The sequence below is a fragment of the Narcine bancroftii genome, chromosome 3, assembly GCF_036971445.1.
Source record: "Narcine bancroftii isolate sNarBan1 chromosome 3, sNarBan1.hap1, whole genome shotgun sequence".
Taxonomy (NCBI): Eukaryota; Metazoa; Chordata; class Chondrichthyes; order Torpediniformes; family Narcinidae; genus Narcine; species Narcine bancroftii.
In genome coordinates this window covers 246,008,485-246,031,803 of record NC_091471.1, presented here as the reverse complement: position 1 = coordinate 246,031,803, position 23,319 = coordinate 246,008,485, and the positions used below count along the sequence as shown (strand labels likewise).

The following is a 23,319-nucleotide window of genomic DNA, read 5'->3' as shown; positions in this document are numbered from 1 at the left end:
TAATTGAACGTTTAAAAATGCGACAGGGAGGGAATTGATCTAATTTGCAAATATTTCATGGCTGATCAGGCCCATCTCATTATCAACTTGATATCTACCTGTTGACTCCTGTCAGAGGGTTCACCACTGGCCGTAGCAGTCATCGGAATCAGAATCTGTATCGTCGTGAATGTGACAAAATTCCTTTTGAGGTGGCATCACGGTGCAAAATATTGCTGTAAGATTACATTTTAAAAATAAATGGTGCAGAGAAAAGTAAGAAAGTGAGGTCGTGTCTGGGGTTCATTGTCCATTTAGAAATCTGATGGTAGAAGGGAAGAAGCTGGGTGTTTGTCCTCCGGCTCTCTCGTACCTCCTTACTGATGGTGACTCTGAAGAGGGTGGTGGCGGTCCTTGAGGTCATTGAGGAAAGAGGGTTGTAGATCTCCTCGATGGAGTGAAGACTGATGCCCGTGCCATTGGCAGCTCCATACCAGACAGTGATGCTCTCCACAGTACATCTGTAGAAGTTTACGAGCGTCTTCAGTGACCTACAAATCTCCTCACAATGTATAGCCACAGGCGAGCCGCCTTTGTGATTGCATTGACATGGAGGCCGCAGGACAGATTCTCAGAAATGTTGACACCCAGGAACTTGAAGCTCTTGACCCTTTCCGTTGCTGACCCCTCGAATAAGGACTGGTATGTGTTCTCTTGATTTTTTTTAACCCCCCCCCCCTCCTGAAATCCACAAACACTCCTTAGTTTTGCTAACATTGATCTCTCTCCTTCCTTATTTCTGTTTGTGATTCACTGACGACCGTGGTATCAGGAGCAAATAATGTAAATGCTGTTGAAGTCCCAGCAGTTGTTGTCATTGGGCCAAGTCCAGGTGTGAAGGTACTTCTGGAACTTGAGTAAATGGTCTTTTGAATATTGGAGTGGCTATTCTGGACTCTCGAGCAGTGCTCCCAACCTTTGAAGCAATGCACAATTTTTTTTTTTCTTGAATACAAATCTGCTTGAAACCTGGATGATTGGTAACCTTTAATCAGTATGGGAATAGCGAAATTTTAAATTTAGACATCATGGTAACAAGCCCTTCTGTGCTGCTCAATTGACCCATGATCCCTGTGCATTTTGAAAGGTGGTAGGAAACCCGTGCAGACACAGGGAGAATGTACAAACTCCTTACAGACAGTGCCGTATTTGAACCTGAATCGCTGGCGCTGTAATGGAGTAAATGTTCACCCTTTCTCCAAACAACAGTTGAAATGGGGAACTATTGTGCACCTTGTCCATTGTCCGAATCGCCCATCTGTCAATGGTGGAGTGAGAAACAGCACCATCTTCAGGCCCCAAGGCAGAAGAGCAGGGAAGCTCAGTTTTGCATTTGAATTTGGTTATATTGCATATGCTCAAATTACTGGAACCACTCGATGGTTCCGGCAGCATCTGCAGAGGGAAAAGGATAGTTGATGTTTCGTGCCGTGACCCTGAATCAGGACTTGGTGTGGAGGGAAGGAAGCCGGTGAGAGGGAAGGGTGGGATGACCTTGTAGATAGAAATGATGAGTGAGTTGGGGGCTGATACAACTGGAATGCACCAGTGGTTCTCAACCTTTCTCTTTCCACTCACATCCCACTTTAAGTAATACCGATGCCTTCGGTGTTCTGTGATTAGTAAGGGATTGCTTAAGGTGATATGTGAGTGGGAAGGGAAGGTTGAGAATCACTGCTCTAGACCCAATTGTTAGTGAAATATTTTGCTGGAGAAAAATTGTCATTGGCCCATTTCCTTTGGAGTTCTGAAACCACACACATAATGAGTCCATTAGGAACGATTAACACAAGTGACTTTCTTTCTACCCACATCCCACCGTAAGCAATCCCTTACTAATTACAGAACACTGATGGCATAGGGATTACTTGCAGTGGTATGTGAGTGGAAAGAAAAAGGTTGAGAACCACTGCATTAGACTTTTGAGGAGGGAAAATAAGCTTTTGTAACTGGAAATCCCGAGGCTTGATGAAGTATATTTGGTGTCTGTTGTACAGAAACATCTTCCATACAGTCAATAGGTAAATACTTTAGCAGGACTTCAGAGCATCTTGAAGCGCAAACAGCAGAAGTCTGATAGCAAAAGAGGGGTCACTTCATGCTGGAGGAAATTAAATCCAACTGGTAAAAGCTTAAATTAATGAACCATATCAGACACTGTGATAATGGCCAAGTGGGAAATGAGAACATGGAAACGATGGAAGTAATGATTAGCCTGTTGCTTACCCAGGTACATGCGCAGTCAGCTGAGCAATGACAGGAAAAGTCGGGATATGGAAAATGGTTTTGAGTGGTCTTGTGGAGAATAGTGTGAGGGTCGGGTGAAGTGCGATGAAATGGTGTGGGTGAGGCAGAATTCGTGCTGAAGGAACCATTCCATCGGGTTAACCGGTCGTTCAGGTAGAGGATTGGGGTGAGGTTGTGGGGCTGTGAATACAAATTCTCCCTGTATTGCTCTGCGGCAAGCCCAGTCGGGAGTGTCCTTTATGGGCAGTCCCAATTCTAAGTTCCTTTTATTGACGTAATAATACAAAAAAATGTAACCTACACTATCAACTTTTGTCTGCTGTAAAGGCAAGTAGTGTTGCCATGAACAGTGGAGGGAGCCTTATCATTGGGGATCCTGGACAGGGACGCTGAATGTCCGTGTGAAGGTCAGCCTGCATTGTCAGCAGAACCAATCAAGTGTACAACAGTTTCCTTTATTCAGCCTTGATAATGCTAGCGGGAGTGAGGGGTACAAATAGAGTTCAATAACTTGATACCTTGATGAAGGGCTCAAATATTGGTGATGTGGCTTTACTGTTGCTACGTAAAGGTGCTGTTTGACCTGTGGATTTTCTCCAGTGTTTGTGTTTTTACCACTCAAAGCATACAGAGTGCTCATCACATTTTTATATACCCTTAAGCAGGGGTCTGCATGAGACCCTCCAAGTTTCACACAGCTGGCGATCCCTGGTCTTACAACAATATGTTCCCTTGTGGTGTCTGCAGACAAGCTGGGAAATGTCAGGGTGTCCTTGGTTTACTTTCTTTTAGTACGTTCTTTGAGCTGTTGGTTGCTATCTTACTACAGCACAGGGAAGGCCAATGCATTCTCAACAATGCTACAGGGCGACTCTTTTCTCAACTCATTAATTAACCGTTTGTTAATCATATTCATTAAACTTGTTCTTTCACATCTGTGGATTTGCCTTCCGCAGCCGCACTGACCAGTTCAATCCAATTGGCAACCTGAGCTCCAGATCCAAACCTCCGATGCGATCAGGCCCCTTTCTTACCCTCGGCTCCCTCTCCAATCCTGGCCCCAGTATCTGCTATCCATGAGCCAGTCTCCAGCAGCCCATTGATTGGTGCGAGTCCTTTGAGCAGAAGTTGCCCATAGCCTGTGTGGATCTTTCAGCTGCTGAGGCCGCTGCCATGGTCCTCTCCCAGGCTGGAGGTGTTCCTCCATGTCTGATACTCCGCGCCAGTCCACTACCTCCACCCCCCACTCCCTCAAAAAGAGGTTGCAAACCCGTGAGGTCCGCTGTCCAGCACAAGTGCTGCCATCTTGCGCATAGATCTCCGTAGTTACAGGATGTCAAAAAATCCATCAGCTCCTTTTTTTTTTTACCAACATTTAGTTTATTGTAAATAAAATTATTGCTAAGAAGTACAAAAGTGGAAAAAGCACCTATCCCACGTGCTCTATAAAATTCTTTAGTTGTTCCCATATAATTCAATATGACTTGAGTTGCAAGACCAAAGACTTGATCACGAGGCCGTAAATGTCAGTCAAAAACAAAAAAGCACAAAGCAAATCCTGATTAAACAAATGAGATACTTAATTCCATTGCACTTTAATTGTCTGGAATAGTTTTTTAAATCAACATGAGGTACTATGGTAAACTTTAAATTCTCTCTGTGAAACACGAAAGTCAGCAGATGCCATCAGCTCCCTTTTCCAGGCCGTTCAAAGCCTGTGCGGACCCATCAGCATCAAGACTGGGCAGTAAGACCCTGCGAAGCAGTGCGTATCTTAACTCCCCCCTCTCTTCTGGGTCATGTCTTGTACAGTTCGATTCTTTATCTAGTCTAGGATGTATACCACTATGAATGTATGGCATCTTTAACTCTGATCCTTTCTCCTTTCCCTTCCAAGACCCATCAACACAATGGCTACATCAAACAGACCGAGTGCCAGTGCAGTAAGAAAGCAGCCAATTTCTAGACCTTCCAATGAACACTTGACTTCTGCTCGAACGAACAAACCTGGCATTGCGTCTGTAGGAGCCAGACCACCGAAACTCGTCCCTGCCTCCAGCAGGAAAGGTGGGAAACCAAGCTCTTTTACAGATAGCCTGGATGTGGATTTTTAACATCATTGCCCATTGAGTGGGAATGTTGGCCAGTGTGAAAGGCTGTTGTTGGATTAAATTGGCCTTATTAGGTCATTGTGTACTATGATTGCAAGATTTATACATTTTACCTGCTTGAGGGATGCAGTCGAACTGGGTTTCACCCTGCCTGCAGAGTTTTCTCTGCACTCCTCTCGAACATCTGATCCAGTTTGACATTTTTTACAATTTAAGAAAAGTTTTAGACAGAACGGTAACAGGCCATTTTAGCCCACGAGTCAGTGCTACCCAATTAACCTATACCCGTGGTGGGAGGAAACTGGAGACCCCCGGGGACAGGGGGGGTGAACCCATGCAGACACGGAGAGAGCATGCAAACTTCTTACAGACAATGCAGGTTTCAAACTCCAGTCTGGATCACTGGTGCTGTAAAGGCGTGGTACTAGCCGCTACACCCACCGTGCTGCCCCTACAACTCTTCTCTGAAGCCAGTTTGATGGCCATATGCTTAATAATTTGTGGCTTCTGTGCCTTGACACCACACAATTCTTTGAGAAAAGACATGTGCAATGGTCTTTATGACCTTGATACATGTCTGGTGTAAAGGTAGAAGGTTCTATTATTGTCACATGACATACATGAAGTAAAAAAAAAACTGGCGTAGCGGGTGAGCACCACACCTTTACAGGACTAGCGATCGAGACCGGGGTTCTAATCCCGTGTTGTCTGTAAGGAGCTTGTATGTTCTCCCTGTGTCTGTGTGGGTATTCCCCCCATGGGCTTCAGTTTCCTCCCACTGTTTTAAATTGGGTAGCACACATTAATGGGCTAAAGTGGCCTGTTACTGAGTGTTTTGCTTCACTTCTGACTACTCTGAGTGATGCCTGCCTTAAAGAAGTTCTCATTTGCTCTCCAAAGGGCGTTCTGTGGGGTTCTCTCTTGCTGCTCCCCATCTGTAACCCCTGCTACTCTCAGCCTCTATGACTGTACTCATCCAGATTCTATTCCTCCTACCTCCACTTGCTGAGTTTTGTGTAACATGCATGAAATTCTTTAAGACCGAGTGTCTCCACTTTGTCCATTGCCCCTCACAGGAATGGGGCTCCAACGAGGAATGAACTCACGATCCCTGGTTTATCAAGACCAGTGGTCTAACCACTGAGCTATCGGAGCCTTTATGCTTCTAGTCCTAGCACCTGGCACAGTGCATTGAAACAGAGGTTATCTTTCCAAGATTAGAATTAAATCTATTGTCACGATTGTTATTGTGTGGCTGCATTACCGTGCAAATCTTGCTATAAATTACATTTCATAAATAGTGCGAGAGAATAGGATAAAGTGGGGTGGTGTCTGTGGTTCCTTGTCCATTCAGAAATCTGACGGCAGAGGGGAAAGAAGCCGTTCTTGCGTGGCTGCATGCTCGTGTACCTCCTTCCTGATGGTAGCAGAGTGAGGAGGGGATGGCCTGGGTGGTGGGGGTCCTTGAGGATGGAGGCTGCTTTCTTCAGACACCGCTTCTTGTAGGCGTCCTTGATGGAATGAAGTCTGGCACCTATGATGTCGCAGACTGAGTTAACAACCCCTCTGGAGTCGTTTCCCCCCTCCCCAATCCTATGCAATGGCACCTCCGTACCAGGTAGCGATGAACCAGTCAGAATGCTCTTCACGGTACACCTGGAGAAGTTTGCAGAAGTCTTTGGTGACGTACCCAAGCTCCTCATGAAGTATAGCCGCTAGCGAGCAGCCTTCATGATTGACATAGAGGCCCCAGGATAGATCTTCATATGTTGACAACCCAGGAATTTGAAATTCTTGAATCCTCAATGAGGGCTGGTTCATGTTCTCCTGATTTTTTTTTTGATTTTTTTTCCCCCCTCCCTGAAGTCCACAATCAGCTTCTTGACTTTTGCTAGCAAGATTGTTGTCTCGACACCACTCAACTAGCTGATCTAGCTCACTCCTGTACACCTGGAGTTTCAGTCAGCCCCAGTGTAAACTAATGTGCCACCTGCAATCCTTTTAGTATTGTATGGCCTAGTGTTGTACGGCTTGATCAGTGATTGCATCACAAAAAAAAATTGAGGGTGTGTTGTAGGCCTGTATTTCCTCATGTTCATAAGATTAAAGATTTTGTTTTAAGGATTCACAGATGCAGGAACATAAACAGTTGGAGGTATTTTGTGTCCAACACCCTCTGTGGAGGTAAAGGGATGATGATCAGAATTTTATTGCCTTTGGAGGTATTTTGTGTCCAACACCCTCTGTGGAGGTAAAGGGACGACGATCAGAATTTTATTGCCGTGAAATTCGTAGTTTTGCGGCAGCGTCACTGGGCAAACATTCATATAAACCACCTTACAACAATAAATAAAAAAAAGTGTGTGTAAAGTCTTTGGTTCGTTGATCCCTGCATAAAAACTGATGGCGGGCCTTTAAGGAAGCCATTGATGTCACACTGAGGTTTGAGGACAATAGTCAGTTGTAGGGAGACACCCATTGAAAGCAGACAGTTGAGTATTCCATTGGGGAAGGAGCATTACAGCCCAGGACAGGCCCTTTGACCCATGATGTTGTGCAAACTCTTAAACCTACTCAATAAACTAAACCTTCCCTACCTAAAATCCTCAATTTTTCTTGCACCAAATTGCCTGTCAAGGAGTCCTTTAAAAGTCCCTATTGTACCAGCCTCCACCACAACCCAGTACCCATCTTGAGGACCTCGATCAAGTCACCTCTCGTTCTTCGCTCCAAAGGTTCTCTTAACCTTGCCTCATAAGATGTGTACTTTAATACAAGCAACCTGCTGGTAAATCCCCTCTGCTCTCTCTCCCAACCTTCCACATCCTTCCTAAAATGTGAATTTTGAAGGACTGCTCTGTTAGTGTAGCGGATAATGCAATTCCATGATAGCACCAGCAACCTGGGCACTGTCTGGAGGGAGTTTATGTTCTCCCTGTGTCTGTGTGGGTTTCCTCCCCCTCCAAAAACTTATGGGGGTTGTGGGTTAATTGGGGTATCGTGAGTGACATGACCTCGTGAGCCAGAAGGGCTGGATGTCTCCATTTTATAATTCTAACGTATGTTTGTGGGGTGGGAGGTGGGGGGGATTGCTGTGGGGAAACATTCTCTGCAGAATGATTTTTTGAACTTAAATTTAAGACCTCTTGTTGTTTTCTGCTGTTTATGGAAAGGTTTGAAGTGTTAACTATCCTTTTGCGACCACAGATGCGACTTGACCCAAGTTCCTCCAGAATTTTCTGAAAAATCTTTGATTAAAGGACTTTTTCTTTGCTTGTAAAAGTACCTAGACCTAAGGGCATAAGTTTGGGTTCTAGGTCAAGTTTTTTTTTCCAATTTTTTATTTTTCACACCATAAATCACATTAACCATGATACACACTTTTTCCTTTTCACACATATACAGTGCCATTTTCTCCCCCCCCCTCCTTCCTCCCATCCCACCCTCCCTACCTCCCCCCTCCCGTCCATTTAAGGTACAAAATCTAGGATACATTAAACCAGTCAGATAATGTTGTCATTCAATAAAAATACACCAGAAATTCCACTGAGTCAGTTCTTTTCATTTCTTTTTCCTTCCGTTAACTTAGGTAGTGATTGTCCCCGGTAGGTTTTCGCTATTGTGTTTCATGTAAGGCTCCCATATTTGTTCGAATATTTCAATATTATTTCTTAAACTATATGTTATTTTTTCTAATGGAATACATTTATTCATTTCTATATACCATTGTTGTATTTTCAAATTATCTTCCAATTTCCAGGTTGACATAATACATTTTTTTTGCTACGGCTAGAGCTATCTTAACAAATCTTTTTTGTGCATCCTCCAAATCAATTCCAAATTCTTTGTTTTTTATGTTACTTAGGAGGAAGATCTCTGGATTCTTTGGTATATTGTTTTCTGTTATTTTATTTAATATCTGATTTAGATCTTCCCAAAATTTTTCTACTTTCTCACATGTCCAGATTGCATGAATTGTTGTTCCCATTTCTTTTTTACATCAAACATCTATCAGATACTGTTGGGTCCCATTTATTTAACTTTTGAGGTGTAATGTATAGCCTGTGTATCCAGTTATATTGTATCATACGTAACCTCATATTTATTGTATTTCTCATCGTTCCAGAACATAACTTCTCCCATGTTTCCTTTTTTATCTTTATATTTAAATCTTGTTCCCATTTTTGTTTAGTTTTACCATTTGTTTCCTCATTCTCCTTTTCTTGCAGTTTAATATACATATTTGTTATAAATCTTTTGATTATCATTGTATCTGTAATCACATATTCAAAGTTACTTCCCTCTGGCAAACTCAAACTGCTTCCTACTTTATCCTTCAAGTAGGATCTCAATTGGTAATATGCCAGCGCTGTATCTTGAGTTATATTGTATTTATCTTTCATTTGTTCAAAGGATAACAATCTATTTCCTGGAAAACAATTTTCTATTCTTTTAATCCCTTTTTTCTCCCATTCTCTAAAGGAAAGGTTATCTATTGTAAAAGGGAGTAACTTGTTTTGCGTCAAAATTAGTTTTGGCAATTGATAATTTGTTTTATTTCTACATGAATCTTCTTCCAAATATTGAGTAGATGATGTAATACTGGAGAACTTCTATGTTGTACCAATTTTTCATCCCATTTATATAATATGTGTTCAGGTATCTTTTCCCCTATTTTATCTAATTCTAATCTGGTCCAATCTGGCTTTTCCCTTGTTTGATAAAAATCTGATAGGTATCTTAATTGTGCGGCTCTATAATAATTTTTAAAGTTTGGCAGTTGTAAGCCTCCTTGTTTATACCATTCTGTTAATTTATCTAGTGCTATCCTCAGTTTCCCCCCCTTTCCATAAAAATCTCCTTATTATTTTCTTTAACTCCTTGAAGAATTTCTCTGTCAGTTGTATTGGCAATGCCTGAAATAGGTATAATATCCTTGGAAAAATGTTCATTTTAATACAGTTTATCCTTCCTATTAGTGTTAGTGGTAAATCTTTCCAATGCTCTAAATCGTCCTGTAATTTTTTCATGAGTGGATAATAATTGAGTTTATATAGTTGGCCGAGATTTTTATTTATTTGTACACCTAGGTATCTTATTACTTGCATTTGCCATCTAAATGGTGATTCCTTCTTAAATTTTGAGAAATCCGCATTATTCATAGGCATTGCTTCACTTTTATTTACGTTGATCTTGTAACCCGACACTTCTCCATATTCCTTCAGTTTCTTAGATAATTCTTTTATTGATAGTTCTGGTTCTGTTAAGTACACTATAACATCATCTGCAAATAAACTGATTTTATATTCCTTGTCTTTTATTTTTATCCCTTTTATATTATTTTCTGTTCTTATCAATTCTGCTAGTGTTTCTATAGCTAACGTAAACAATAAAGGTGATAGTGGGCATCCCTGCCTTGTTGACCTGCTTAAGTTAAATTGCTTTGATACATGTCCATTTACTGTCACTTTCGCTAGTGGTCCCTTATATAATGCTTTAATCCAATTAATATACTTCTCTGGTAAACTGAATTTTTGCAATACTTTGAACAAATAATTCCATTCTACTCTGTCAAAGGCCTTCTCTGCGTCTAAAGCAACTGCTACTGTTGGCGCTTTATTCCCTTCTACTGCATGAATTAAGTTAATAAATTTACAAATGTTGTCTGTTGTGCGTCTTTTTTTGATAAATCCAGTTTGGTCTAGATTTACCATTTTCGGTACATACTCTGCTAACCTGTTTGCTAATAGTTTAGCTATTATCTTATAATCTGTGTTAAGTAAAGATATTGGTCTATATGACGCTGGTGTGAGTGGATCTTTCCCTTGCTTTAGTATTACTGTAATTATTGCTGTTTTACATGAATCTGGTAAGCTTTGTGTTTTATCAATCTGGTTGATTACTTCCAGGAGGGGCGGAATTAATAAGTCTTTAAATGTTTTATAGAATTCTATTGGGAATCCATCCTCTCCTGGTGTCTTATTATTTGGTAATTTTTTTATTATCTCTTGTATTTCTACTATTCCAAATGGCTCTGTTAATTTATTTTGTTCCTCTATTTGTAGTTTTGGTAGTTCAATTTTAGTTAGAAATTCATCTATTTTCCCTTCTTTCCCTTCGTTTTCAGTTCGGTATAATTGTTCATAGAATTCTCTAAAGTTTTCCTTAATTTCTTTTAGATTATATGTAATTTGTTTGCCTTTTTTCCTTGATGCCAATACCATTTTCTTAGCTTGTTCTGTCTTAAGCTGCCATGCTAGGATTTTGTGCGTTTTTTCACCTAGTTCATAATATTTCTGTTTTGTCTTCATTATATTCTTCTCCACCTTGTATCTTTGTAGTGTTTAATATTTTATTTTTTTATCCGCAAATTCTCTTCTTTTAGTTGTATCTTCCTTTATTGCTAATTCTTTTTCTATATTTATTATTTCCCTTTCCAACTGCTCTGTTTCCTGATTATAGTCCTTCTTCATCTTGGTTACATAACTTATTATTTGCCCTCTAATGAATGCTTTCATTGCATCCCATAGTATAAACTTACCTTTCACTGATTTCGTATTTATTTCAAAATACATTTTAATTTGTTTTTCAATAAATTCTCTAAAATCCTGCCTTTTAAGTAACATGGGGTTTAATCTCCATCTATACATTCTTGGAGGGATGTCCTCTAACTTTACTGTCAATATTAAGGGTGAATGGTCCGATAGTATTCTAGCTTTATATTCTGTTTTTTTTTACTCTATCTTGCATACGAGCTGATAACAAAAATAGGTCTATTCTTGAGTATGTTTTATGTCTAGCCGAGTAATATGAATATTCCTTTTCCTTTGGGTGTTGCATTTCTTCCATCGATTTTAATTATAAATTTGGTTACTTTGTTCTTTCTGTTAATTTTTTTCCCAGTTTTGTCCATATTTGAATCCAAATTCAGGTTGAAATCCCCTCCTATTAATGTGTTCCCTCGCGTATCTGCTATCTTCAAAAAGATATCTTGCATAAACTTTTGATCTTCTTCGTTAGGTGAATATACATTGAGTAGATGCCAAAACTCCGAATATATCTGACATTTTATCATTACATATCTCCCTGCTGGATCTATTATTTCCTCTTCTATTTTAAATGGCACATTTTTACTAATTAATATAGCTACTCCTCTTGCTTTTGAATTATACAATGCTGCTGTTACGTGTCCTACCCAATCTCTCTTAAATTTCTTGTGCTCCAATTCAGTTAAATGTGTTTCTTGCACAAATGCTATATCAATTTTTTATTTTTTCAGTAAATTTAGCAGTTTCTTCCTTTTAATTTGGTTATGTATTCCATTAATATTTAAAGTCATATAGTTCAACGTAGCCATTTTATACTTTGTTTATCTTCCCTTTCCGTTTCTCCATCATTACCTTTCCTTCTTATCCATTTCTGTTTTCTTGTTTTGAACCCTTTGTGAGACAACATTCCTAAAATATCAAACATTTTCCTTATTCTCCTATTTAAAACTTCTTTAGCCCCAATCTCCCCTTCCCCTCCTGAGTTGTCCTTTATCCCTTGTCGGACAACCACATCTCCCCTCTCCATTTGGATTTGCGAATTCATTCGCAAGCGTCATCTGATTTTGCAGTGATCGTAACTCCTCTCCACCCAGCCCCCCCAGAAAAGATTTCACTTTCCATATGTAACAAAGGTCACTCTTTTAATTCCCTCCTTATTCCCTCTATTCCATTTCCTTCCCTTATTAATTCTTGTCTATGCTATCTATATTTTCCTCTAAATACAGATACATTCATGTATGCACATTATACATGTACACACATATACCTCTTTACCCACATACATATAAATCGTGGTCATTTTTACTCTTATTACATGTCTTCATCTCTCTGCTTGTTTTGTAGTTGTTCTGCAAATTTCCTTGCTTCCTCTGGATCCGAGAATAGTTTTTTTCCATAACATCGTTTTCGCTGTATTGAACTCCTTCCTCTTCTTCAGGAGTTCAAAACTTGTGTCTTTTTAGTTCGCAGTCTTTTGTACTCTCGCTATACGTCTTCATCTCTCAGTCTATTTTGTAATTGTTCTGCAAATTTTCGTGCTTCCTCTGGATCCGAGAATAGTCTGTTTTGCTGTCCTGGAATAAATATTTTCAATACCGCTGGATGCAGGGGAGGAGTCACGTGATGGAGTAGTGGCCGGACGGTGAACTCCAGCCCTCTCCAGAAAAGTCGGGAAAAACAAGAGAAAACACAAAGGCACAGAAATAAAAGTTACAGAAAAGTGAGTATAAAGGTGGAAAGAAGATGGCGACAAAAAAAGAAAAGTCGAAAGCAACGGTAAGAAGAGAGGAAGAGAAGACAAAGGAGGAAAAAGGTGAAGGCCTTACCTGTCCGAAGAGGCCCGCTGCGGAGAGAGAAACCCGCTCCCTCAGGTCGGTAAATAATGGACTACAAAAATGGCTCGCAGAGCCGAGCAAAAGTGCGCAACCGCGCATGCGCGAAGTTTCGCGCATGCGCGATGCGAATGAAAAAAAACACACCGACGGGAGGGGGGACCAGCTGGGGAGTCGATCTCCACAGCCGGCAACGACAGCTGCAGAACACCTGCAGCAAGAAGAGACCACAGAAGACAATAGAAACAAGAAAGAAGAGGAGGAAAGGGCAACAAAGAAACAACAGATGGTCAACCCAGAGGAAGAAGAAGAGGAAGAGTATGGTGAAATAGAAGAAGAAAAGATAGGCAAGGTAAAGGATATACTTGCTCTTATTAAAGGATACATGGAGTCATTTAAAGAATGGCAAACACAGGAATTTAAGGATTTAAGAAAAAGAATAAACAACACAGAAGAGAAAATAATTAAAATGGAGATGACCTTAACAGAAATGGGAAAAAAAATGGACAAGATGGAAGAGCGGGCAGTAGCAGCAGAAATGGAGGTAGAAGACTTAAAAAAGAAATTAGAGAAATCTAATAAAAAAACTAAAGAGACACAAGAACTACTAGCTCAAAAAATAGATACAATGGAAAACCATAACAGAAGAAATAACATAAAGATAGTGGGCCTTAAGGAAGATGAAGAAGGCAAGAATATGAGGGAGTTTATAAAAGAGTGGATCCCTAAGACCCTAGGATGTCCAGAACTACAGCATGAAATGGAAATAGAAAGGGGACATAGAGTATTGGCCTCTAAACCACAACCACAACAAAAACCAAGATCTATTGTAGTAAAATTCCTAAGATATACTACAAGAGAAAAGGTACTGGAGAAGACAATGGAAAAAGTAAGAGAGGGCAACAAACCACTGGAGTATAAAGGGCAAAAAATCTTCATTTATCCAGATATAAGTTTTGAACTCCTAAAGAAGAGAAAAGAGTTCAATACAGCAAAGGCGATTTTATGGAAGAAAGGGTATAAATTTATACTAAAGCATCCAGCGGTATTGAAAATATTTATTCCAGGACAACAAAACAGACTATTCTCGGATCCAGAAGAAGCACGAAAATTTGCAGAACAATTACAAAAATAGACTGAGGGAGGAAGACGGGTAATGAGAGTTAAAATGATCACGACTGATATGTATGCAGGTAAAGAGGTATAAGAGTGAATAGAGACAATGAGCATACATGAATGTATCTGTACTTAGAGGAAAATATAGATAGTATAGACAAGAATTAATAAGGGAAGGTAATGGAATAGAGAGAATAAGGAGGGAATTAAAAGAGGGACCTTTGTGACATATGAAAAGTGAAATCTTTTCTGGGGGAGGCGGGGTGGGGGGAAATAGCGGTCACTGCAAAATCAGTTGACGCTTGCGAGTGGATTCGCAAATCCAAATGGAGAGGGGAGATGTGGTTGTCCGACAAGGGATAAAGGACAACTCAGGAGGTGAAGGGGAGATTGGGGATAAATAAGATAGAAATACCGCTGGATGCTTTAGTATAAATTTATACCCTTTCTTCCATAATATCGCCTTTGCTGTATTGAACTCCTTTCTCTTCTTCAGGAGTTCAAAACTTATATCTGGATAAATGAAGATTTTTCGCCCTTTGTACTCCAGTGGCTTGTTGTCCTCTCTTACTTTTTCCATTGTTTTCTCCAGTATCTTTTCTCTTGTAGTATATCTTAGGAATTTTACTAAAATAGATCTTGGCTTTTGTTGTGGTTGTGGTTTAAAGGCCAATGCTCTATGTGCCCTTTCTATTTCCATTTCTTGCTGTAGTTTTGGACATCCTAGGATCCTGGGGATCCAATCTTTTATAAACTCTCTCATATTCTTGCCTTCTTCATCTTCCTTAAGGCCCACTATTTTTGTTATTTCTTCTGTTATAATTTTCCATTATATCTATTTTCTGAGCTAACAGCTCTTGTGTCTCTTTAACTTTTTTATTAGATTCCTCTAATTTCTTTTTTAAGTCCTCTACCTCCATTTCTACTGCTGCTTCTCGTTCTTCCACCTTGTCCATTCTTTTTCCCATTTCTGATAAGGTCATATCTATTTTATTCATTTTCTCTTCTGTATTGTTTATTCTTCTTAAATTATTAAATTCTTGCGCCTGCCATTCTTTAAATGACTCCATGTATTCTTTAATAAGAGAAAGTATATCCATTGTCTTGCATTTCCCTTCTTCCATTTCACTGTACTCTTCCTCTTCTTCCTCTGGGTTGGCCATCTGTTGTTTCTTTGTTTTCTTTTTCTTCTCTTCTTTCTTGTTTTCGTTGTCTTCTATGTTCTCCTCTTGCTGCTGCTGTTCTGTAGCTGTCATTGCCGGCTGTGGAGATCGACTCCCCAGCTGGTCACCCCTCCTGTCGGTGTGTTTTTTTGCATGCGCGGTTGCGCACTTTTACTCGGCTCAGCGAGCCATTTTTGTAGTCCACTTTCTACCGACCTGAGGGAGCGGGTTTCTCTCTCCACCGCGGGCCTCTTCGAACAGGTAAGGCCTTCTCCTTCTTCTTCCGTTGTCTTTTCTTCCTCTCTTCTTACCGTTGGTTTCGATTTTTCTTTTATCGTCGCCATCTTCTTTCCACCTTTATACTCACTTTACTTTAATTTTTATTTTTGTTCCTTTGTGTTTTCCTTTATTTTTTCCGACTTTTCTGGAGAGGGCTGGAGTTTACCGTCCGGCCACTACTCCATCACGTGACTCCTCTCTAGGTCAAGTTGATGTCTGTCTTTGGTTGTGTGGGGGGGCGGGAAGAATTTGGATTGTGGTATCATTGGTGACATCTTCGTTTGTGTGACAGTAGCTACCTAGTTGAATTGCTTGTTCCTGGGACTAGTTCATGGATTAATAATTTGGCTTGTTTTGTCTTCCATCTCTCCAGATATGACTTTTGACTCTTCCCAGCAAAAGAAAAATCCAAGTCTGGGAGTGAGCAAGACCACGACTGTTGCCAGGCCAACAAAACCAAAGTTGAAGTCTTCAGAGGGGACTCCTACTGAGAAATGCTTGGTTACAAGAATGAAAGCCAAGACCCCTGGACAACCAGGAAGGGGAGCACAGCCAGATCCATCTAAGAGTTTGGAGGGCTCTGTTCTCTACTCAATTAAGAAATCAAAAGCAAATGAGAAACGGTCTCTGTTAAATAAGACGATGACTTCCAGGAAGACTCCATCTGAAAATAATGTTGAGAGATTGAAGTCCTTGCAGAACAGCCTTGACGTGGGGGCTGCTGCTACCAAGCCTGGGGTGGGGGATGCAGGCACTGCCACCAGGGCTTTGCCCAGGGCGTGTGCTGCCGGCGGAGGTTTGCCTGTGGCACCCTCCATTGAAAATATGGCTTGGGATCCCCAAAGGTGTCAGACCACCGAGAGCAGGCCCTCTTCTTGTCTTGACCTGCCCGACAAGGTGGTCTCTGCAGATGGGAAGACGGTAAGTGGTGAGCCCCAAGGGAGTGAGTGTCTGGGAACACTTGAAGCAGTAGAGAACATAGAACATTTGGGATCTGTGGAATTGTCCGGTCGATTAAGTGAAGGGGAGGTGAATTCTGACCAAAATGACAGTGTTAAAATAGAAAGTGGAGGAGGTATTGTTGGAAGTGAAGATGATGTTGCCAAGATGGTCAATTTGAACGATGTTGAAATGCAACAGATCGGCAAGGATGAAAATGTGACTGGCGCTGGTGGAGAGATGAACTTCAAAGATGGTGACACGGAAGTGCATGTTCTGCTTGACCAACCAATTCCCCAAGTGGATTCTACTGTCGCACATTCTGAAGGCACTCTGTCCAATGTGGATCCTAGTGCTCTGAATACTCCCCTCGGGAGTTTGCCACAATGTGTACCAGTAATTGAGGATGATGTAATCCACACACCGATACTGGAGGACCCAGCAGATCATAAGGCGCCAATGATGGGGATCTCCTCGGTAGAAAGCTCTCCAGAGTTCAACAGAAATACAGGGCATGTGAAGCTGAGCATGTGTGAGTACTCTGAAGAGGCAGAATCTCCTCTTCCTCAGGAACTCCATCCAGAAGGACTCTCCACTCGTGACCAAGATGTGGTCATTCAACCGTGCAATCTGGCTGTGGAAAGCTGCAAGGTGTCCATGCATTTGGAAAGTCCTGCTGAAAATGAGAACTGTTCGAAACTGGGGATTCCGCCGGAAGATTTGCAGGAAGGCAAGGGGGTGTCCAGGTCGAGCACACTGAGTGGTCCAGATCTGGCGGGGAAGAGCAGCAGTATTGCCACCACTCCTGAAGAACTGAAGGATAACAATAGTAGCTCAGGAGTGGAGTCCAAATCGGAGAAAATTGACTCTGCTGAAAATTTCATTCCCCAAAGAGGGGAGCTTTGCCGACTAGACCTTGTGGAGCAAGATTTAGGGATTCACCTGGAAAGGGGGGATTATGAGCCAGAGACTCTGCCAGCAGATCTGCTTGAAGGCTCTTCAACCGAACCCCTTGTGTCTTCAGAGGATGAAGATCCTTGCGAGGCTGATCTTGAAAGCGTGGGTGGGAAAACAAGCCAACGGGGATTGGAAGGGATTGATAACCCTGTATTTGAGGACAAAGCTGCAAATGAATTGAAAACTGAAGCCCTTGCCCTTTCGTTCAGCTCCCCCCAGTTCAAACCCTCCACTCTCCGGGCTCTGGATGAAATCGAAGAGCTTGGCGCCTCTGAGGCCGCTACTGCTGCCTCTCCAGAATTTGGGCAGTTGGACCCCACAGCGTCCTCGGCTCTTCCAAATCGCCTTCTCCACGACTCGGAGTTGCAAGCGGGCTTCTCTGATGACCTGCCCACTGTGACTGACAGCCAAGCCTGGCGACCTGAAGTGAGCCCCTCCACTGAGACTGGCTGTCCTTCCGAGAACAAGTGCTCCACTGGAAGTCCCCCCAAAGGGACTTCAAGTCGACCAAGTGCGCAAAACCAGGGAGAAGGCGGTTCCGATGAGTTGAGCGATGATCCACTGTCCGGCAATGTGGAGATGCCAGGAGCGGACCATCCTACAGACTGCTTTGGTGAGGATTTGGCTAAATTGCAAGAGCTGAACAATGCTGTCAATAATGCCGAAGGAGGCTGCCTGCAGCCGCAAACCTGCCCTCTTTATGAAAAGAATGATAACCTATTGACAGGTAATGTATAGAGTTTGATTAAATGTTGCTTTTGAAAAAATGCCATCTTCCCCAGGTCTTGTGGTCTGTGCAATAGATACGTGTAAACAACATGCATGCCTGTGACTTGGACTATGTGCAGCTTAACTATCCCACACTGATCATGTGCCTGAACTCAATTTTTAAACTGAACTTGAATGTTCTTGCTTGTCACGACTGGAACTGCGGAAACGACCGTGCAGAGCACAGAAAATTCTGTAAACGATCTGTTTGATGTTGACTAATAAAGTGTTGTGTGTTACATGATGGAGCTGACCGGCTTTGAGTGCATTGCAGGGAGGGTGGTGTTGGATGGGTCAGGTCATGTGGAACCTTGAAGCCTGTTCAAGTGGACGCTCTGTGCGCCCTCAAACGGTCGTCTTGCTTTTAATGCTCGCTGGAATCTAATTCCTTGTCTGTGAACTGACCTGAGTGCAAGAGTCAATACAGCCTTTGTACTGTGTAATTTTGTGTAATGTTACTTATGTAATCGGAAGTGAAGGGGGAATTCTGATGCCCCTTCTATGTGTGGGGGAGGAGCTGATTAGCATAGCTGGATATTTGGGGATGTGCTTTAAAGAGAGAAAAACAGCTCTTGTTTAAATGGGGTGGCTGATTGCAAATACTTAGGGATTGAGGATTTGAGGTGGGGTTTGTAGGTTTTAAAAAAAAAAAAATGCTCAGATACAGGAGGAACTCAGCTGGTGTCACTGAGTCCAAGGGAGGTAAAGACGTTCGGGCCTGAGGTATAATCAAAGGTGTTAGTCTGAGAATGATGAGAGGAGGGGTGGGGGGAGCGAGTCTAGACCCACAAAAGATATTAATTGAATATGATGAGAAGAAAGGGGAGGATTGATGTTTGGCTCCGTGATAGGAGACAGGGGCAAGGGAAGAGAGGCAGAGCTGGGGGAAAAGTGACGAGGGGGAGTGGAGGTTTAATGGAAAATGGAGAAGTCCATGTTAGTGCCATCTGGTTGGAGGGTGCCCAGACAGAAGATGAGGTGCTGTTCCTTCAATTTGCGGGGGGGTGGGTTTCATGGACAGTCACGACAGCAAGGGAATCTGACGGGGAATTGAAATGTGTGGTCCACGCTATTGCTACGGACAGAGCAGAGATGCTCAACAAAACTCCCAAGCAGTTTTTTAGAAACTAAATTTGGAATAGGGCAGTGTTGCAAATGTGTTTAACACTGGAATGGTGGATGGGTTTTGTAGCCCATGAAGTTTGAGAACATTTTTGTACCAGTTCCAAGCCCTCCAGCAGGAACGACTACACTAGTGTGAGGCCTGTGTTCTCGGATGTATCTTCCTGTTCAACAAATGTGTCTCTGAAAATGTTCTATTTTTTCTCCCTTCCTAGTTGCACCAGGCCCCTCTTTGAAGCTTTTCTATTTGTGACCATTCCATGGGATGAAAATTCTGCTTTTAATCTCTCTGGGGAAACATGGGGAAAATTTGGCATTAAATCTCATGCATTTGCCCCTGATTTTTTTTTTTCCCCCCCCTCTTGCTCTTGAAGGAAAACTTAATCTTAACATTGTTATCATTTTAGTCCAGGTAACAGTTTCCTTCAGGTTCCCTTATTGTCACGTGATACTAAGTTTAGAATGTAGCATGCATGAAATTCTTTAACTTTTGTCTACCGTAAGGCGGACAGAGAGTCACCACTTTGTCCAGCGCCCCTCCCAGAAACCTACAGCATTTAGTGTTTCTCATTGGACTCCCCTCCAAGTACTGACCAGGCCCAAACCTGCTTAGGTCCCGAGATAAGACAATTTCAGGTTGATGAGCTTCTAGAAAGAAGGTTCCTCTGGAACTTGGTGGCTGGATTTTGGAGTTTTGTAGCTGCCTCCTTCCAAACATGGCTGGCATAGTTAGTGGGGGTGGGGGGGGGGCGGGAAAGAGTTAGGGGTGGCATGGTTAGCATAGCGATTAACCCAACACTGTTATAGTGCCATTGAATAAGGTTTGAATCCCATGCTGTCTGTATTGAGTTTGTACCGTCTCCCCGTGGCCTGGTGCTCGGGTTTCCACCCACTATTCAAAATTAACCAGGGATTGTAGGTCAATTTGGGTGCCATTGGGCTTGTGGACGAAAGGGGCCTGTTCCCGTGCTGTATGGTTAAATTTGAAATTTAAAATGACCACTTGGCAGATTTCCTGATGTGAAGCTACTTGAAGTTTGGGACCAAGTGCACTCGAGTAGAAACTGTGTAACCAAAGTGGTCACGAGTGGAATAACTACTGTATCGAGTGTGCTGACAGACAAGTTCAGTGTTCTAGCTACCTGTCCAAAACGTGTCTTGTTTTGTGCTACTGTTGATCAGGAATCAAGTTTCTTCCATATTTATTACTTTTTTCTTCTTGGCTTGTTTGGAGTTTCGATCTGAAGCCGTGAGAGCTGTTCCAGATTGGAAACTGAGGGAACACCAGTGTACCCAGGAAAACCTCCTACTTTTGAGCCTGTTCCATTCTAGTTTTAAAAAAAAAAATCCCATTTGAAAACACCCTATTATTGTATGCCAATTACAGGAGTATTTGAGGGCTTGGTGGTAACCAAACAACAGAACTTTCCCTTTGGTCCAGCTCTAGTGTGTGTGTCTTAGTCGATAGGCAAGTGTTGTGCAAGAAATTCAACATCTGGTTTGTACGAAGTGTCGTCTTGGTCCTGTTCACTTTTACTCTGCAAGCGTCAAAACTTTAGTTGTAGATTGCATGCAAGAAGGGCTGTGCTATTTATTTTCCCCAAAAAACTTCAAGTACTGTCACCTATTGCAGGCATCATGAATGTGGGTGAAAAAACACTACAGACACACTGTATGCCTTGGATTACGCCAATGCTTCCGCCTGTCCTTTCTACAATCTACGAAGTGGAAACTGCACAGTGTGAGGAGACCAGACTTGAAGATGACTGTGAAAATGAAGAATTTCAGAAACTGGATCTCCCAGGCCTTGAACTCGTTGAAGCTCCCAACGACAGAGTTTTGTCCCTGCAGATTGAGCCAGTGGAAGTTGTCCAGCAGTTGATTAACCACACACTTCTGCTTTCTGGTGATGGCATCAAGCTACAAAGCAAGGTAATGGTTGACCAGGCAGAGCTGAGCAAATGGACTGATCTTATTTCGCCGCTGGATGACACCACAGCCAGCATCACATCCGTAACTAGCTTCTCTCCTGAAGATCTCTCATCTTCTCAAGGGGAATGGACGGTGGTGGAACTGGAGACTCATCATTAGCCCAGGCATTGCCTATCTTGCTTGAAACATCATTAAGTTTGATATTGGAAGCGTGAGGCAGATCATACTTTCTCAAGCCTGAAGATTATTTTGCTATGATCTTGCTATCAGTGGACTGAGTTTTGAGACATTCTCCAATATTGTAACTTCAAGGGATTTAAAAAAAAAATACTACTGAATTATTCTAATGGGTTTGGACCTGAATCTGCAATTTAACATTGGTTTGGAAGTTGTTGAACTGCCACAATGTACAATTCTTTACCTGGAGTCTAAACTTATGAAAACTTAATTGCAAGAAACTTGAGTGTTCTACACTTTGTTAATAAACTAGTCTTTTGTCATCAATCTATTTTTTTTGTGGCAAAAGTACAATCTTTGCTCAGGTGGTACTGTTTGTAGTCTGAAGCTTGGGATAAGGATGGACAACCTAGTTTTGAACTGTTTTTTTAATGGAGCATCTAACCTGTGAGTAGTTGGTCTGTTCCAAGAGTTGTACGACTGCACTGTTTTTGGAATTTGTGTGGACTTGGCCATTTTTTTTTTAATGTGCAGCTTTCAATTTTAATCACTCTGTGGGTTCAAAACTGAAATGAAATTGATGGAGCCTGTCTTTAAGCTTGAGTGGACTTGTATATTCTTTAGCTGTTTTTTTTTAAAAAAAAAGGCTCTTTAAATAAGTGGTGCTTTATTTTTTAGATGGGAAGATTTTTGAAGCCATGATGTTGTACCTGCCTCTCTGGTTGGTTCAGTGAGCATTCACCTTGAGGTCTGTTTGTTTTATTTTTGGGCATCTCCAAAATAACTGAGCTACCAATGTTTTTTTTCCAGAAGGTGAATAAATGAAACAAGTGTCCTTTTTTTAAAAAAAAAAAAAATGTGCAGGGAAGAATGAAACTTAAAATGCATGCAAATATGAAACCTTGCCTTCCACGACAGCTCAAATTGCTATTTGTAGTTGTAGAGTGGTTTTAGCATGTTCTGTTGACCAACACAACTACTGTTTTGGAGTCATGTATAAACGAACAACGTTGGCCTGGCTGGTGACCTTCCTGCAATTTTACACCTGCCTGATAGTCTTACAAATCCTATTTGACTTTTTTAAAATAAAGACAAAAACATGTTTTTGCAAATGTGGAGCTGATTCTGGTGAGGTTGGTATCATTAGACTTGCTGAGCTGAAGGATTGGTCACAATTCCTTGTCCGAAGTGTGGAAGTTTGCACAGGACCAGTTGATGTCCACATGGCTGAAGATGCACTAACTGTCCTTGGTGTCTTGTCATCTTTGCTGCATGAAGCTGACTTCTGATGTATTGACACGGGTTTAATTGTGAATTTCCAGCATGTTTTTTTTTAATTATTGGTTGACAGAAGTCCTAAAATTGAACTGCTTCTAGAAATATTCTCAATATTTTGGAGATTGCTGTACATTCCCCTTGTGTTGGAGAGGATTGTTTCCCCACCTGCCTGGAACTTGGGGATTTTGTTTACATTAAAGTTGGAACTGGTTTAATTTGAATTGTAGTGGTTCTTTTGGGCAAGGTACTGTCAACCTCAAAGTGATTCCAAAATATTGCAATGTACTATCAAATTTTGAACATAAATGTTGGAATACCTTTTCTTCAACCTTTAAGTACAAATTACTTTAATAATTCTAAAATGGCATTTGGACTTTCTGTTCACTGATTAGACATCCCGACTGAAGTAATGGTTTTGGTTTGTCTTATTAAAGATCTTGCGTATCTGGCAGCAAAATATAACACATGATAACACCATAAAGTGGAATATCAAAACCATTCTCTGGTTCACCTTGCATGACCAAACCCATTATCTCAAGTAGAAGCTGTGCTGGGCAACCTGTATCCCATTCCTTCTTTTCAGAGGAAAGATTGAAGGGAAAATGTGTGGCCCAAAGATGATTGAGTGCTTGAGCAGCACAAGATTTTTCCATTTTTGAAGGGGATATTTTTGACAACTAGCAATGTAAATTTGTACAAGTGCCATTTATTTTTTCATGAACATTCAAGTGAAGCCACAACTTGGATTTTACCATGAGAACTTGGTTAAGATAGAGCCACCTGCAATTTCTTTTCAGGTTCTGAAGAGAAC

The 23,319-nt window shown here is 41.5% G+C and overlaps 1 protein-coding gene across 9 annotated transcripts in view; it reads left to right on the top strand.

Annotated features, from left to right (window-relative positions):
• Positions 1-22,723, top strand: part of LOC138758456 (BTB/POZ domain-containing protein 8-like) — a 69,262-nt gene extending 46,539 nt beyond the window's left edge. For all 9 annotated transcript variants that reach the window (XM_069927397.1, XM_069927396.1, XM_069927394.1 and 6 more), the window contains 3 exons: positions 4,184-4,353; positions 15,709-17,958; positions 20,755-22,723. In XM_069927397.1, the coding sequence (XP_069783498.1) occupies positions 4,184-4,353; positions 15,709-17,958; positions 20,755-21,212 (2,878 nt within the window). In that variant the 3' untranslated portion in view covers positions 21,213-22,723. The remainder of the gene's footprint in view (positions 1-4,183; positions 4,354-15,708; positions 17,959-20,754) is intronic.
• The last annotated feature ends 596 nt before the right edge of the window (positions 22,724-23,319 follow it).